Source organism: Prionailurus bengalensis, chromosome B4 (genome assembly GCF_016509475.1).
Source record: "Prionailurus bengalensis isolate Pbe53 chromosome B4, Fcat_Pben_1.1_paternal_pri, whole genome shotgun sequence".
Lineage (NCBI taxonomy): Eukaryota > Metazoa > Chordata > Mammalia > Carnivora > Felidae > Prionailurus > Prionailurus bengalensis.
In genome coordinates this window covers 35327675-35345716 of record NC_057358.1, presented here as the reverse complement: position 1 = coordinate 35345716, position 18042 = coordinate 35327675, and the positions used below count along the sequence as shown (strand labels likewise).

At 46.6% G+C, this 18042-nt stretch overlaps 1 protein-coding gene across 39 annotated transcripts in view; it reads left to right on the top strand.

Moving 5' to 3' along the window:
- Positions 1–18042, top strand: part of CACNA1C (calcium voltage-gated channel subunit alpha1 C) — a 760549-nt gene that overhangs the window by 484315 nt on the left and 258192 nt on the right. For all 39 annotated transcript variants that reach the window (XM_043563280.1, XM_043563302.1, XM_043563296.1 and 36 more), the window contains exon 4: positions 12717–12856. In XM_043563280.1, the coding sequence (XP_043419215.1) occupies positions 12717–12856 (140 nt within the window). The remainder of the gene's footprint in view (positions 1–12716; positions 12857–18042) is intronic.

Here is an 18042-nt window from a genome sequence, read left to right as displayed (position 1 = left end):
TCCCACGGCTCCATCCTTCTATGGTTCAAACTGTTATCACCTCATTCCTGAACTACTGCAGAGTCTCCTGAATTTAATCTGTCTAGGGACTGCTTTCCATATCTGTCTTCCTAAAACATATCTTCCATAAAACAAGGGGCACATATCACCTCTTGATCACAAACCGTCATCAGTTCAAGTCACTGCAGACTTTAATCCCAGGGACAATACCCTCATATCAAGTACAGACTATCCTGTCACTTGAGACCTGACTTAATTTAAACCCTAGCTGTCTTTCTAGCTTTGTCTCCCACAATGCAAATTCTTTAGCAAAAATGGTCTCCTCCTTGTGTCTCTGAGGGAACTTACACTTCCCATATGGAAATCACCTCAGTGCACCCAAGGTTCACCCCTCAGACCCAGCTCATACCACATATGCTAGCCTCCAGCCCCTAGAAATCCACCTTTTCTCTAAATTCTTGATCTGCTTATTATCTGGAGGAGTCATTTGGCAAGTAACAGATGTGACCCTGTGCTAGAATTCCTCTCCATCAGACACACCCTCCCTGCCTCCTCACCTGACTATGAGCCCCTGGAGGGCAGAGCAGAGTCTGATACCCTTTGTAATCCTGGTCCTTAGTCTCAGTGCCCTTCAGGGCAGGCCTCTAAGTACATGTTCTTCATAGTGATGATGCTATGTGTCTTCATGGGGGCAGAGGGTAAGGTTGTTGAGAAAGAGTTCCTCCTTTCTCCTCCCTGGAGTTGCATACCAAGTGCTGGGTGACAGATAGCCTGCTGACTCATGGGACTGTCTGGGGAGCAGATGAGCAGGAGATGTGAAAGCACATTGTAAAGCAAGAAGTGCAGCATGTGAGAGAGGCCACAGCTGCAAAATTGACCTCAATGTCCTCTAGGTGTCCTTTGGACTGTCCTCTGGAGGGATCTGTGAGCCATCAGTCCCTGGCCCTGTATAAGGCTCTGTGGAGGACACAGGGAAATTGTAACATAGTGCCTGCCCTCAGAGCACTCACATTCCTGATGGGGGAAGAGATATCTAGGACACTTGCCACATTCTGAAAATGTATAAAAAATACCATAAAACCAGATGCAAAAATTCCAAATGACTGCCCATAAGGCTGTAGGGCTCACAGAAAAAGGAGATTGAGAGCCGTAGAGAAGTTAAAGCAACCCTCTAATGGGAAGAGGAATCCAGTGGAACTAGGTATGTGGGAAAGTAGCATCTTAACTTGAGTGGTGGGTGTTGGGAGAAGACAAGGTATATATGTGGGAAGGGAAAGATTTGGGCAAAAACCTGGGACCTAATGAACTAGGAATAAGGATGTGGCATGATAAAAGTGAAGTTCTGAAAAGTTACTTGCTCAGAAATTTCTTCATCCTTTGAGGGGAAAAAAACCCAGGCTAGAGAGAGAAATTCAAGGTGTGCATCCATATCCTCCATCTCCAGGCTTCTGGTGCTGGGATGTTGAAGGGGCTCCTCTGTGCCTCCACCCAACTTCTTTCAGGACGGCAATGCTACTGCCTCACAGTAATGCTTATGCCTCATGTCCTTTGCCTCAACAGCCCTGTGCTGAAACAAGGCTAAACACAGAACTACACAGGCTACTCTCTGATGGGGACTTGGGCTGAGCTCTCTAGCTGTAGTCTGAGACCATAATCTGAAATAAGCATCTCCCACACAGGCTGAGAGCTAACCAGGAGACAGAGGAGCATTTGTCTTGCAGTGTTTATGAGCTCTTGCCTTCCCTGGCTGGGTGAGACTAAGCTAGTTCTACTGTGCCCAAATGGCTGATAAGGGGTGGAAGCACTGAAGCAGCAGAGGGATAAAGAGGTTGAATGAGGAGTGATGTGTAGAGATAGCAAACAGAGCCTAACAGGAAGGGTGCTTTCAGATGCAAGTGTTTAAAAACTCACCTTGAAGTGGTTTCTACAATAAAGAAATTTTATCTCATATAAAATAAGCCACAAATTAGGATGGTACCAAAGTTGGTTAAGTTAACTCACTGGTTCAATGACTTTATCCAGGACTCCATTTCTTTCCCCCTTTTCCATCTGCCACCATCAGCATGTTGCTCTTGTCCTCAACTAGTAGTCCTCATGATCCCTAGGTGGTTGCCATGGTTCCAGACTTAATATACATATACATGAGCATGTCCAGCTAAAAAAGAGATTATAGTGCTCTTATGAATGTATGTCTCTCTCTCCCTTTTAGTCAATGAGGAATCTTTTCTAGGGGCATCCCAGAAAATTTCCCTTCATGTCATATTGGCCAGGGATGGGTCACATGCCCCTTCTGTAGCCAATGGATGGAGGAGAGGAATAGACTGATCTCTGTTGGGTTAGACTAGTGGTTGGTTGATGGCCACAGTGCTCCTCACAAGTAGTGACCAGGTTTGATTAGGAGTGGGAAGAGAATGCAGGGTCCATACTACAGCCAGCATCTTTGGCCACATGTCTTCACACCACCAGCCAAACAGACTCTGCATCCTAAGCACTTGCTTCACACTGCTGGGTTTCAACAAAAACCATTAAGCATAGCCCCAACAAAGCCCCACACACTTCCTGTTCTCATAGTGGTGTCACATAAATGGGTCCTGAGGTATTTGAGAGCTGAGCTGGGGGAGTCCATCTATCTCTGTAACCACAAACAATAGGAAAAACATTAAACTTACAGTCCTAGCTCTACTGCCTACTAACTGAAGGGCTTTATGGAAAATTATCAAATCTCTTTGATGAGTCTCCTCATGTATATAATGGAGAAAATATTTTTAACATATCATGCAGAGTTACTATTATAACTAAAGCATCCAGGCTCAGACTCAAGTTAATGGCAGCTGTGGTGCAGTGGTGGAGGAGGGAGGAGTGGTGGTGGTAGTGGAGGTAGTGATGGTGAACACACTAGAGGTGTGATGGCAGTGGTGGTGATAATAGTGGTGGTGGTGCTGATGGTGGTAATGATGATGGAGGTCGTAATGGTGATCATGGTTTAGGTGGTGATAATACTGGTGGTGGAGGTCCTGGTGATGATAGTCCTGGTGATGATGATTATGAAGGTGATGTTAGGTCCTGGTGATGATAGTCCTGGTGATGATGATTATGAAGGTGATGGTAGGGATGGTGATGACAGTGGTGGTGGTGGAGATGGTGGTAATGATGGTACAGATGGTAATGGCAGTGGTGATGATAATGGTAGTGGTGTAGGTGGTGATGATGATGATAGTGATGGTGGTGGAGGTGATGATGGTGGTTATGATGATGATGGAGGTGGTGATGAAGGTGATTGTGATGATGATAATTGCAGTGGTGGAGGTGGTGGTGATCATGGTGGGGGTAGTGATGGCAGTGGTGATGATGAGTGGAGGTGGTGGTATTGATGGTGGTGCCGATGATGGTATAGGTGGTGATGGTGGTGATGATGATGATTATGGTGGAGGTAGTCATGGCGATCATGGTGCAGGTGGTGATAGTGATAATGGTGGTGGAGGTGGTGAGATGACAGACGTGGTGGTAGTGATGGTGATGGTGGTGATTTGAGAAGGAAAGGAAAGTGGGAGTAAGAGGAATAAAGGGAAAGAAAGGACCTGCCCTTCCCATTTTACAAAGTGCTCATGTGACTCTGGGGCACCTGGATGGCTCAGTCAACTAAGAATCCAACTTCAGCTCAGGTCATGATCTCGCAGTTTGTGAATTCAAGCCCCGTGTCAGTCTCTGTGCTGAGAGCCTGGAGCTTGTTTCAGATTCTGTGTCCCCCCCCCACCCCTCTCTCTCTGCCCCTCTCCCACTCATGCTCTCTCTCTCTCTCTCTCTCTCTCTCATAAATAAATAAATAAATAAATAAATAAATAAATAAATAAAGGTCATGTGACTCAACGATAAAAATGTATGGAAAAGTGCCTTCTAAACTGTAAAGTACTACCTGATGAGTCATCACTGTGATGCTTACAACATGGTTCACAAACCTCCCAGATCCGTGGGAGCACTGACTATCATCCTTCACCCTTGTCTGCTATAAGTGAAATAGCTTCAAGAGGCAAAGTGTTGTCAGGTTCCCAGAGACATGAGGGAAATGCTCACAGATAGGGCGCTGGGAGTTTCTTTAGCCAGAATGGAACCTATTACTGTAGACTTAAGGACTAAGGAGGGAGCTAGGGAAAGAACATTTGGAAGACTTGGAACCCAGCAAACAGAGACATTTTTGGTTTGGTTTTGTTTTTAATTTGCTTTGATAATAGAAAGCAGATGTGAGGACTAAGTCTCTAGTTTCTGTTGAAGAAGATCCAAAGAGGCACAGAAGTGAGTTGTGCTACCTTCTTAGAAGCCAGGAAAGGTGATGAGGCCAGGGCAGGGGAGGAAACAAGGAGAAGTAGCAGGGCCAGTGCTGCTGGCCACTCCAGCTGCCCAGCAGGGCATCATGGAAACAAGCAGAGCCAGGACCTCAGTGGAGGATGCTCAAAGTCTTCAAGAGCAGGGATGTCCACTTCACAATGTGTGCAGAACACCTACTGTGTGCAGGTGCCAGGATGACAGTTATGACAGCAGCTACCATTTGAGTGATGACTCTGGTTTCTGCTTCTCATAATTACCACTATTCCCACTCTACTGTTAAGAAGCCAAAGTTTGGAAAGATTATGTAGCTGATCATGGAGAAACAATTTGATCCCAGGTGTATCTGACTCCAAAGCCCTCTTTCCTCTGTCACTTTTCCTTTCATTTAAAGACACTTCTTAACCAAAGGCGACAAAGACACTTGGTTCTGCCCTGCAGGCCCTCTGCCCCTGGAGAGGAGAAACACATAGAAAACACACACATTGTGGTGAGTGCTATCATCTGAAGAAAAGGTGCTGCAGCTGCGGGAGGGACTGATATTCCAGCCCACTGGGGGCAGAAGAGGCAAGGGAGGGTTGAGAGGTCCAGACAAGGTGATGACATTCGAGCTCGCTTAGATCTGAGAAGGAGTCTGTCAGGTGGAGAAAGGGGTGGGGCTTGTCAGGACAAGAAGAGAGTTGCATGTAAACAGCCTTTCTGGTATGAATGTGGTGAGCCTTCTGGTGTGGCTAGAGCTCAGGGTGGTGGCTGAGGATGAGGCCAGAGGGACAAGTGGGGTTGGATTGTGATAGACCTGGGGGCCAGGCGAAGGGGGCTACATTCCATTTTAAGGCAGAGGGGGGCTGTTGAAAGTTTTTACACAGTGTAGATATCGATGGGAAGGGTTAGGAAGCTCCTTTAATATCCAACCAATTATGGAGGCCTAGATGGAGATGGGCAGTGGAGACAGGCAGAAAAGACAGGGTCCATTTCCCTGGGCCAGGTATTGGTCTGACTCCTCAAAAGAAGTGGACATTTTGAAGGTTTTGAGGCCATTCCTGCCCAACCCTCCATTTGGTAAATTACATTCTAGCCCACAGGTCACTAAGCAAATCCCCCATTGTCCCCAGGAGTAATTCAACCCTGATTGGTAATATCTGTCACCCTCTCCACTCCATTACCCCCAGAGAAAGGGTAATATCCCTGAGCCAGAGTGAACTTTTGGGAGAGGAAGGGACTGGCCATACTCTGACAGCCAGGGCTGCCCTGTTAAGGATGGGCCGCCTTATAAGAAAACGACAGCGTGAGATGGAGGAGGTTGAAGGGAGGGACTCCTGCTGTGGGTAGGAAGCTGGCCCACATGCCATATGGGCACTCCAAGAAGGTGACACAGGCAGCACCTGACAAAGGTTGACTGTTCCCTCTGTACTGATCACACGCTGAACACCAGATAAAGAACTTAAGCCAGCCAGTCTCTGCTCTATGGGGCATTACATTGAGAAGCCCGGCCTCGGAAGGGACCCAGGGATGGACAGAGATGCTGTCTTGGAGATAGAGGCAGTGAAGGGCCCAGGAGGAAGAGACAGGCCAGCTCCCCAACATCTGAGATAGCCCGCTTGGTGCTCTGGAACTGTGCTGGGGCAGCTGAGGCAAGGCTGGCCTCCAGGTAGGAAGATGTGAACTTGAGAAATTAGTAAGTGGGTAAGTCTCTTCAACTTAGCATCATGGATAAGCATGGAAAAATAGTCCAGTTGGAGGAAAGTTTTTATTTTTGTTTTTTTAAACTGAACTACTATAAAACCAATGGCACTGGCACACTTTTCAGCTCACTCAGCCTCAATTGCTACTTGCCCTCAATAAATAGATGAAATTTTTTTCAAAGCTGCTTTACTCTTAGACTATTAAGTGGTTTGTCCTGTCCCTCCTTCCTTTACTAGAAGTCCTGAGTCTTAAGGCCAGACTATTTGAACCACCAGGCACCTTCTAAATAAGGCTTCTATATAATGCCCTTGGGAAGGGCCTGCCCTCAAAGAATTGTGAAATTGAAGCAGTTGTCTTCAGGGGCCTCCCACCTCCCTTCCCAGCCCCCTTCTTCCCAATCCAGGTGCCCCAGGCATCTGTCTAGGGTTTCACAAAAGACCACACTGTCAGCTTTCTGATAAACTAGTCCCTGTTAAGGTGAAGGTTGACACAGATTTAAACATGACCTCATATACTTGAGGTGGAGACCTTTAAAAGTTGGAAAATTAAGATCTGAAGGAACGCTTCTCTTTTTTTCACTATGGTAATCTATATATAAAATAAAATCTGCCATTCTAACCATTTTTAAGTGTACACTTCAGTGGCACTAATTATACTCCCAGTGTTGTACACCCATTACCACTATCTATGTCCAAAGTTTTCCATGCCCTGAAACAGTTCCTCCCTCCCTCCACCTTCTGGTAACCTCATATCTACTTTCTGTCTCTCTGAATTTACCCATTTTAGACTTTTCACATAAGTGGAATCATACAATGTTTGCTCTTTTGTGACTGCCTTCGTTCACTTAGTATAATGCTTTCAAGGTTCATCCATACTGTAGCCTGTGTCAGAACTTTATTTCTTTTTATGACTGACTAATATTCCATTGTATGAATATCCTTCATCCACTGATGGAAGAAAGGCTTCCTAATGGCTGAATTCTAGGCACCAGTAGAGACCCAAGGAGAGGGGAATATTTGGAGATCCCTGCTACCAACCCTTGAGCCATGCCATCTGGGTGCCCACCAGCCCCTGATAGGTACAATAATCCAGGATTTCAGTCATCTCACAGACAGAGACAGATGTCCTATAGTAGAAGGAGCACCAGACCAGCCATCAGGAAATGCAAGTCCTCATCACATGAGGTAGATGTGTGGCCTTGGACAAGTCCTCTTATTTCTATATAATGAGGAGCTTGGGGCATGCATGTCCTGTTATGAGGTCCTTCCAGCTTCTTATATTCTGTCAAGTCCCTCAGTGTCCTAAGAGACACTTGCAGCGCAGCAAGTGGTGTGGGGCAGAGCAGACACTCAGGAATGCTTGTGACCCTCGGAAGGAAGGAAGGAAGGAAGGAAGGAAGGAAGGAAGGAAGGAAAGAAGGAAGGGAGGGAGGGAGGGAGGGAGGGAGGGAGGGAGGAAGGAAGGAAGGAAGGAGAGGAGGGAGGGAGGGAGGGAGGGAGGGAGGAAGGAAGGAAGGAAGGAAGGAAGGAAGGAAGGAAGGAAGGAGGAGAGAAGAACTGGAGGAACTAAGGTATTCCAGTTTCTTTATCTCCCTTCATTAGAGATAGTCGGGAGGCTGTATTTAGAGGTCAGATTGAATGGTACTTAAGTTATGAAACAATCTGGAATATAGGGTGTGCTGCTTGGCTCATTATTATTGTGTTTCTTGTCTTTGCACCTTGTACTGAGATGGAATTATATGACTGGGCTTCTCATCAATTCTGTTTGGTGTAGAAATCTTGGCAGCTTCAATAAATACACTTGCATAAATTTAAGTGAATACACACAGGCTCTCTTTAGTATGAATTCTCACAACTTGGCTGTTATATAGCAGATATGAGCTATACAGTGTTCAACACAGATGGTGGGCATCACCCAGCTGTGCCATACATGTGTGTGTGCAGAAATGTGCACACGTGTATAGACATGGCAGGCTCTCCATGGTTGTCCTTGTCCAAGGAGCTCTACCCTGGCATGGCTTCTGTTCACAAGGAGTCTATGTTCTCCTAAAGCATAAATATGAATAATCTCTTTACTGAAGGATCATTTTATTATTAAATCTATTTGTATTTATAGTGATGCTCAGAACAATGAGGAAAGGAACTCTTTGTTCCTTTCTATGTTTTGGAATTTGACTGTGCCTTAGGCAGAACTGCAAAGACACCAGGGATTGGCATCCTTACTTGCCATAGAATTGTGAAGAGACTTCGGAAGTCCTCTACTACTTTGGAATTCATGTTCAGAGTTCCAAGAAAAACAAACAAACAAAAAAGCATTGAGTCCTCCTCTCAAATAAAATCTCATGAAGAAACCAGCTTATAAAGACAATAAACATCTTCCAGGCTAGTCAGGAAGAGATGGCTACTTCTTTTTTGTGTGTAGTCTCTGTCCACACCCCATCATATTGGTTCTCTGGACTCTTTTGAACTGTCAGGATCTCTGGACAACTTTGCATGTGGGTTAAAATGGCACTGGTCTGGTTCAAGGTGGTGGTGGGGTCAGTGAGCAAAGCCCCATTTTCTCAGCCTTCCCTAGCCTGTAACTCCTCCCAACCAGCACTGTGTAAGCCTAGGGCTCTCTGCGGCATTGCATTTTTTTGATGCTTAGCTAGTTCTTTTATAGATGAGACAGACCCAGCAAAGTAAAGTGACTTACCCAAAGACACACACAAAGCCAGTGGTACCAGAATCAAGATTATTACCATCAAAAGATAATTGAGTCTCTGTCCTATAGAAGCTTATAATGTAGTTGAAAGATAGGATATGTGTACATGAAAAGATAAGTGGAAAACTAAGATAGCCTGTACTCACAAGTGTCTATTAGTTCCACAAGTGTTTAGAAGACATCATGGTTCCTGGGATCTGAGACTCTCTCTCCACTGAATTTTTCTAAATATTTCATACATGGGTATTGCCATGGACCCCAGCTTCCAGTGGTAGCGCTGATAAATGAGCAGGGAAGAGAGGAAAGAAAGGGAAAAGAAGATGAAAATGGGAATACGATAGGAAGAGAAGGTGACAGGAAGAGAGGAAGACCAGAGCATCTGAAAGGCCGAAGTCATCACACCTGCCCCAGGCAGGTAGGACTTCACCCATACTTTGGGGGAGGGGTCCTGAAGGAGCCCTGGGACTCCATTCTAATGGACTTCCATTCCAGCCTTGACGGTCAGAGAGTTTCCACGCCATAGTTTCTGTGGTCCATCCTCTCTTCTCTTTGACCCTTTTCAGCCTCAACACAGAACAGTAGGAGTGGAATCTTAGTCTGTTCCAGGCTGGCTCCCAAAGTTCCTGAGTTCCCAAAATCACATTAAAAAAAAGGGCGAGTTCACAAGCTGAATACTGTGCATTCTCAAAGAGCTCTGTGGCCCCTCAGCATTCGGGAGAGCACACAGCTCTGGCCTCAGAATTCAGGCAGGAGGAGGGCTGTGAAGGAGTGTGTATTCACAGGACCAGAGATGCTGAGATATCAGTGCAGCAAGAGGATGGTTTCAGACAAACTTTTGCATTTCTCTACTCCATTCATTTTTTCCCTTAGATGTTTCTATGGCAACACAACATATGTTTTGAAAGGATCAACCAAGCTGTTTCACTTGTTTATATTTTTGTTTCTTTCTTTCTTGGGTTTGGGGTTGGGGTGGGAATAACTTTAAGGGCATGGAAGGAATACAGTACAGCCACCAGAGCACACACACTCAGCAGCACAGATGACTGCATTCCAGACACTGCAGCAGGCACCTGCCCCTTCTCAGGATTCTTCATCCAGACCCCATCCTACTGGTCCCCTGTATCCTTTTCAGTTCTATCTCAGATCTTTAAACAACTTAGCATGAGGACTCTGACCTAGTTGTGTCTTTGAGAGATAAACAGGGACCAGTGAGATCCCTGGCACCCAAGAAGGCAAGATGAGATGAATGGACGTTTGGACCTAGAGTCAGGAAATCTGGTTTCCCATCTTCAGCATTTACCTCCCTGGCTGGGATCTTATCAGCATCCCGGTTTTTCAAATGAGGAGGTTGATTAGATACCCTGTAAGATTCTTTGTATCTCTCCAACCCTATGGCTTTAAGCAGAATCCTGTAACTTGTGCCAAGGAGGTGCATTCCCATGATGTGAAAGCACTTTCCTGGGATGAGATTGCCCCTTATGGAGAGGGGTTCCGGCCTCATCTCCCCTCTCTATAGTCTGCACACTTTCCCAGGGAAACCTCATCCAGGCCTCCCCTGACAGCCAAACTCCTCCTGAACCCCCATTCTGTATGTCTGATGACCAGTAGTCCCAACTAATGTCCCACAAATGCTTTAATTCAGCAAGTCCAGAACTGCTGTCTCTCCCCTCCTGTCCCCCTCTGCAGTGAGAGACATCACCATCCACAGTCACCCAAGTTAGAAACCTCAGGGAGGGGGGCAGTGCATTTCTTTCACTGCCTCTTCCCCCAACCCCTATATGCAACCAGAAACCAAATTACATCCTTCTGTCTCTCAAACCTACCTACCTACTTCTCACCAATCCCAATGCCTACCTTGGCTCAAGCCTCCATGATCTCTACATGGGTCACCTCCCCCCACATCCTCCCACCCCATCACCACCCTCCTTACATAGACCAGTGCCAGACTACAATACACATCTAACCCCATCATTCACTATCTCCTCAGTGTAGAATTCAAGCACGCAGGTGTAGCCACAAAACCCCTGGTCATCTTCCTCCTACCAACCTCTCCAGCCCCACTTCCTCTTAGCCTTCACTCCAGCCAATCAGATGCCTGTATTACCTGAGGCTCTACACACACACACACACACACACACACACACACACACACACACATACCTTACACAAGTTTCCTCAGGTTGCACTGTGCCCTTTTGTAACATGCTTTCAACACTGTCCTAATAGATATTTTAACCCCCAAATCACCTAATTTTAAAAGACCAGAGGCTCCCACATACTACTATTGGTTCCTGGGTCATCTCCCCCACCCCATGCAGCCACATCCCCAGACCAACCTTATGATGCTGTAATGGGTAGTAAGTAAAACACAAGTCTGCCCCTGAGGTGCTCGTTAATTCTGGATTCTCCATCCCCTTCCCACAGCTACTGCCTGATCAGGACCTTCATCAGCACATGAGCCAGTGGTTCTTAAACTTTTGGGTGTCTCAGAAACACCTAGAATTGTCTGCAATGCACATTTCCAGGCTCCATAGCCAGGACATCTACTTTAGTAGGTCTGGATAGGGCCCAGAATTCTGCATTTTTAAACTTTGCAACTTCAAACTGCTTCACCCAAAGCCGGACGCAGTGAAGCTGGCACTCACTCCAAGTCTAGTGCATCAGGGAAAAAATGGATGGGAGCACAGGCACATGTGTGGTCAGGCGTCTCCCCACAGAGCTATCCATTAGGCTACTAATGTCCCTGGTCTTGGAGCCCCCTCCCAGCAGGCAAGGCAGGAGGGGGTGTGCCTTCCCAGGTGATGCCCCCTCTCCACAGTGTGGGTGAGACCTGGAGGTCTTTGGTGAGCTCTGTCTGATCCAACAGAGGATGGGAAGATAGGTCCGAGGGTTCTGAGCCTAGCGCCCATTGGAGCCTGTAATCAGGCTTTCAACCTGTGGCTGAATGCCATGTGGACTGGTGTTTTGTGGCTCCAGTGTGAGATGAGCTGAGGCTCCTGCAGAGGCGAGCAGTGGAGCATGAAGGCATCCAGGCAGCCTTTGCCTGGTGGGGGCCATTAAGGCTATGCACTGGGAACAAGGTTGTGGGAGAAAGCAATTAGTGGTGAGGGAAGCCAGTGAATCAGCACAGAGTCGGCTCGCTCTAATTGAGCCAAAGAGTTTGTCCTGTTACGTGTGGGCTCCCAGGGACAGGAGCTTCATCCTTAAATGCAAAGCCTTTCTTCAAGATGGCAGAGGGAGGAAAAAGACTACTTCCCACCCTTGAAAAAACAGCTGAGCCTTTTCCCTTCACTGCCCCACCCCAGTGCCTGCCTCCATCCTAGAAATGCTGATTTTCTTGACTGACCTGGTCTGTGTCTTTGGACAAAGATTTTTTTATTTTCTCAAGAAAGACAGAGACTTCAAATTCAGGGTCAGTGTATATAAGCAGATTGGCTCTGTTTGAGCTGCTGTTAGATTTTCAGTGTCTCAACTTCTTTGTGGTTGTGTTTCTGTCCTGTCATTTTGGAGACCTTGATTAGCATACTCTCCAAGGCAGCTTCTGTTATCCTCAGGATTTGTCACCTCAGTATTGTAATACACTGTTCTTGTGGTCCTGTTCCCTCCTTTCTCAGCCGTGTTCTCTGTCCTGACATCATTTCCCTCTAGATCAAGACATTATGAGGTCTCTTCTGAGAAATGAAACATTCACTGATGAACTAAATAAGATGTTTCTCCAAAATGTGTAATTTTTCCACCACCCTAATATTTGCATTTTAACAGGGGGCATTTGAAGACTAAAAAAAAAAAAAAAAAAAAAAAAACTTAATGCCCAGTGGATTGGAGCTCTAAGGTTGAAACAGACTGTGGAGTTGGTAATCTGGTTTGGGGGTCCCACCCAGTGTCCCCCTAGATCCTACCACAGAGGGAACAGCATTCTCCTCCACCTGCTTGTGTGCTCTACTGGTTCAGAAGTTACAAACCCCCAATCTAATGACTATTTTTCTCTCTTTTCTATTTTTGTTTCTTAGGAACGAGTGGAATATCTCTTTCTCATAATTTTTACTGTGGAAGCATTTTTAAAAGTAATAGCCTATGGACTTCTCTTTCACCCCAACGCTTACCTCCGCAATGGCTGGAATTTACTAGATTTTATAATTGTGGTTGTAGGGTAAGTATAACTACCTTTCTCTATTCCCTCCCCTTACCCCTTACCATCAACAAATGCATATCTCCTTTTCCTTCTGTATTTGTATCTCTTTTTGGTTTGGTCACAGTAGCACTGGGCTCTAGGCAAGATGAGAGGATCTATTAAAAGTCACTTTGAATTCAGACTTTCTCCAAAGGGAAAAGATCTCTTACCTAGGAACACCTCCTTCACACATGCACATGCTCACACATGTGCACTCATGTGCACAGACACACACAGGAGTGGAATCTGAGTGCTTTTAATGAAACTCAGTGTCCTCCATGCAGCTGAGTCCTCTGCTTAAGGTCTTTTATTCTGTCTCCAACCACATCTGGCCCAACACCTCTTCAGACTGGTTTCCCTGCCACATCCCTGAGCAGGGTTAGTCCAGCCTGCCTGTGAGCATGGCAGTGGGGCGAGGCTGGCACACACCGTCCTGTAGATGCCTGCTCTCACCTCTTCAGTGGGCCTTGTCCAGGGTCCCAGGAAACAGGCTGCTCACGATAAAAGGGTGAGGAGAAAGCAGAGAACTATGAAGGGCCAAGGTCATGGGTGACCCAACTAGAGCCAAAAACGCCTTTCCCTAGAGGGATGCTTTGCTGTGGCAAAAGGTGAAGCAAAGTCAATATATGCCTTTAAAAAAAATAAAGCAATGTAAGCAATTGTAAATAAAATTTAGAAGTGATGATCTCCTTATCAAGGAATTAGTAACTTTGCAAAAAGATTCTTTATGAAATATTTGGGTTTTTAAATATTTATTTATTTTTGAGAGAGTGCAAGTTGGGGAGGGGCAGAGAGAGGGGGACAGAGGATCTGAAGGAGGCTCTACATGGACAGGCTAACAGCAGTGAGCCCGATGTGGAGCTCGAACTCACGAACCGTGAGATCGTGACTTGAGCTGAAGTCGGATGCTCAACTGACTGAGCCACCCAGGTGCCTGCCTATGAAATGTTTGTCCCTAAACAGGCCTGCATGTGCTATGCAAAATGTCAATTACCTAGACACAGTTCATGAAGTTCCAACCAGTCATCTATTTTGTGAGGGGAGGGCACCTTTACAGCAGATCCTACTTGAGGAACAAGCTGGCTTCTTTGAACTGATCTGCTATTACTCTGAACCCAGAGAGTGGTCACACAGTGGCCACCTTGCATTTTTACTCCCTTGGAGTTCTGACAGGCTTCAGTGTCGAGGTCAATATGTCATCAGGCTCATATCCCAGGAGCCTATTTTTGATTGATGCCATTTGTGCCATCCCAGTGAAGACATAGGTCCTTCTGGACTCCTCCATAGCACTCACTGCTCATTCTCTCATGGGACTGACTGGTCTTTCCTGCAAGAAATAACAAGAGAAAATCAAGATCATTTAGAAGTTATTTCCTTGTCTCTGGCCATCTGGATGGCTATTTGGGTTGTTTGGAACTGTTTTAGGGGTTTTCTTTGTTGTCTTTTTTTTTGTGCAGCCTATGAATGACACACTTTGGCCACATTAACATCAGGGCTATTTGGGTGACATGAGAAGCACCAAAGTTCTTGGAGTATTTGCCAGGAATAGATCTGGCTCCAGAGGACTCAGAGTGAGGATGCAGCTCTAAGAGATCTTGCTGCTTTTGTTCATGCCAGGATAAACAAAGAAGAACTGAACAAACACCTTGCATTAACTCAGTAAGCCATAGCAAAGGCCTTTGAGGTGCCTTGTTCCAAATGCCCCTAAATCCCTTCAAATTCAGTGTCTTTCTCTAGGCCTCAGGCCCCAGGGGACCTTTCACACATAGAAAAGAGCCCCAGGAATGAGATTTATCAGGAGTTGAGGGTGCCTGCAGGGACCAACTTTGTTTAGGCAGAGAAGCTACATGTTCTTCTCATGTTTATGGAAATGAGTTAGAGTTGAGTGCATACAGCGCTCTGCCCCCTTCATGGCCCTACCTACAGCATGGGAGGTGGAAACAAGAGGCACAGGGCAGACCTCAAAAGGGAGCCCTAGAGGGGCCTTGTCATGCAGTTGCACACTTGGTGACACTTGCTCGTCTTTTGCTGGGTTAGACCCTCGCCTTGCTGTTCCTCCCCATAAGCACAGAGGGCAGACTTTTTGTGGAGTCAGCCCAGGTTTCAGTCACATCTTCCTGGGGTCTAAGCCATGAGGCTGATGAAGAAGCCCCCTTCAAAAAGATCAGAGGAGGGTACTTGTTGGGATGCACACTGGGTGTTGTATGGAAACCAATTTGACAATAAATCATATTTTAAAACAAAACAAAACAAAACAAAAAGATGCCTCTGGTAGATTGTTTAGGCCACAGAAGTTATGATGCTGGTGGTTGCTGAGCCTGTGGTTCACCATGACCCTCTGGGCTTTTTCCCCATTGATCTCACACACGGACATATTTGACACCTAGTTTCTCTTCTCCAAGGGCAGTGGTCCCATGGGGCTCTCTGTCTAATCTAAATCTCAGCCTCGGGCACCTGGCTGGCTCAGTTGGTAAGTGTTCAACACTTGATTTCAGCTCAGGTCATGATCTCGTGGTCGTGGGATTGAGCCCTGTGCTGGCCTCCATGCTGGGCTTGGAGCCTGCTTGGGATTCTCTCTCTCTCTCTCTCTCTCTCTCTCTCTCTCTCTGTCTCTCTCATTCTCTCTCTCTCTCTGCACTTCCCCCACTCATGCTCCCTCTCTCAAAAATAAATAAACCTTAAATCAATCAACCAATCAATCAATCTATCTCTGCCCATTCTTCTAACTGGAAAAATCACACACACACACACACACACACACACACACACACACACACAGCATAGCTCAACAACCTCTTTCAGCTGTACCTTCTTTTCCTGCCCTTTTTATAACATTAAATGGATATCCCTCTGCTTCCCTTATGTCTCCTGGGAAGTATCTACTCCCTGGGCTCCTCATCTACAGCTACTTAGGGGAAGGTTTCTTCTGCCCTTCTACGATCAGAAGGGGGTCTGCCTGGCCCTGGAGACAGGTGGGTGTGCCTGCCTGCTGCCTGAGTGCCAGGCTAAGAGCTGCTCTCTCATTTCTGCATTGCCATGCTGGGGTCCTGGGACAAGAGGCATTTCCTTCCCCCCCACAAGCCGGTCACATTTCCTTCCCAAAGTGGAAGAGTTTCCTTGGTACAGTGCGGAGGTGGGCCTACTAAATGAAAGTGGGGAGGACTTCAGAGGCCTCTCCCTACCCAACCCAGGGACCTCGGGATCTTCACTAGATCCCCTGCTCAAGACACTCTACTCCAGCCACAGGGGCTTTTGCTCCTGTCTTCCTCCCAATATGGTGGCCCTGCTCTTCTGACTCACTGGGCCCTCTAGAGCCTCATTGTTCTCTTTTAAAAAGCTCCAATGTCCAGCTAGGAAACTGCCAGACACAACTCCTGGAGAATTCTGCCCCCACCCCTGACCAAGCATCCACATCTGAACCCAGCCCTTAGGGACAGGTAGGCACAAAGCAGTGGTTTGGGCTTTACAGTGCCTAATCAAGGAAAACACACCAGTCCCTACAAGCCAAGAACACCTCCTAGACCCATTCCTGAATTTTCTACCCCTTAAAAATTAAAATCAGGCACTTAATAAAGTGTCCGCATCAAGTTGGGACAGGGAAAAGAGAAAAAAGTTGTCTAACCTCTGTTCCCTTCAATGAATAATATTTTGTGAACAACTTGTACTCTAATAAGCATATTGCTTTCTTCCAGGAAATACTAGGAACCAAATCTGGTTTGGATTTAGAATGCTGTTTGACAAACTTGCAAACTAGTCTCCATTTTCTAAGATTTCAGTAATCTAGACTTCAGTGGAAAGAACATTTCTCTGCAGAGAAAGAAGCCCGCTCCCCTCATCAAGGCAACTCTGCCTGGGGTTCAGGATGTCACCAGCTAACATATGACACCATCAAATTGCCAAGCTGAGCTGAAAGAATCACAGGACCAAGAAAGACTTTAGATGTGGTCTGGTCAGTGTTGTCAAACTTTTTAGCTGCAGAACCCATTGTTAAAGCCTTACTCAAAGGCCCATGAAAGCCACTGTGTTCCAGCCACTTTTCTCTGGCCTTGCTGTCCAAGATATCCCCAGGGGATCCATGGAGCACAGTTTGGAAATCCTTAATCTAGACCAACTCCCTCAATTGCTGGGCCCTGCCTGGATTTGAGTTTCTTCAAAGCTAGGCCCCTAGCTGCAGCCTCCCCTGTTTTCAGATCTAGTTCCCTGGGGCATGAGTCATTTAAGGAGCTCAAGCCTATTCCTCAAGAACAAAGTTGCCCTGGTCTTCAGTTCAGGCCAGATGTGGGGACCCAGTCTGATACCTGGGCTTCCCCCTGACCCCAGGCCATGACCAAGCACACACTCTACTGACAGTGAATCGGTGGTCATCTCTAGTACAAAGGACAGAAATTGCCCTGTGTGTCTTTTCTTTCCCCTAATTTTCTTGGTCACCACAAAAAGCCCAAGATTCCAGGTTCTCATTCCCACATGGTTCTCTGCATCTTCTGACCCCTTCTCCCTCTCCATCCCGCTGAAACCTTTCCACTGTGCCCTCTGCTCCCCACAAGCCATCGCCCATTCAGGTGTCAGCAAACATTTTCTATAAAGGGCAACATGCCCATTTTCAGCTTGCAAACCACGTACTCTTTGTCCCAACTATTCAACTTTAGTGAGAAAACAGCAATAGACAACAGCAATATGTAAACGATGGGTGTAGTTGAACTCCAACAAAACTTCATTTACAAAGCAGATGGCCCAAGTGCTGCCCTAAACCCTCAGCTTTGTCTCTGGCCTCTCATTTAACTCCCTGACTCCCCCCAAGAGTCCTGCCTCCCTTGCATTCTCTCAAGAGATTACCACTCTCTCCCAAATGCCTTGTTCCACAACCCAGAGGTCAGGAGAAGGGCCCTGTGTTTCTCTTATTTCTGCTTTCAGATGGCTACCCCTCCCCTTCCCTAGCAACTTCCAGTTTTAATGTGTGTGATCAGACCCTTCTACCCCTACTTCTCCTTATGGGATCCTCTGTAGGCCTCTATGGGACTCTATTCCTTGAAGACATGAGCTCTTGGTTCATTCCCATTCTCTCTAAACTTAGTATTGCTACTGTCCCTTCCAGTAGCTTCTTGGTTCCTTGATATCTTCCCCACCCAGCGACCCTGACTCCATCCTGACTCCAGCTGCACACTCCC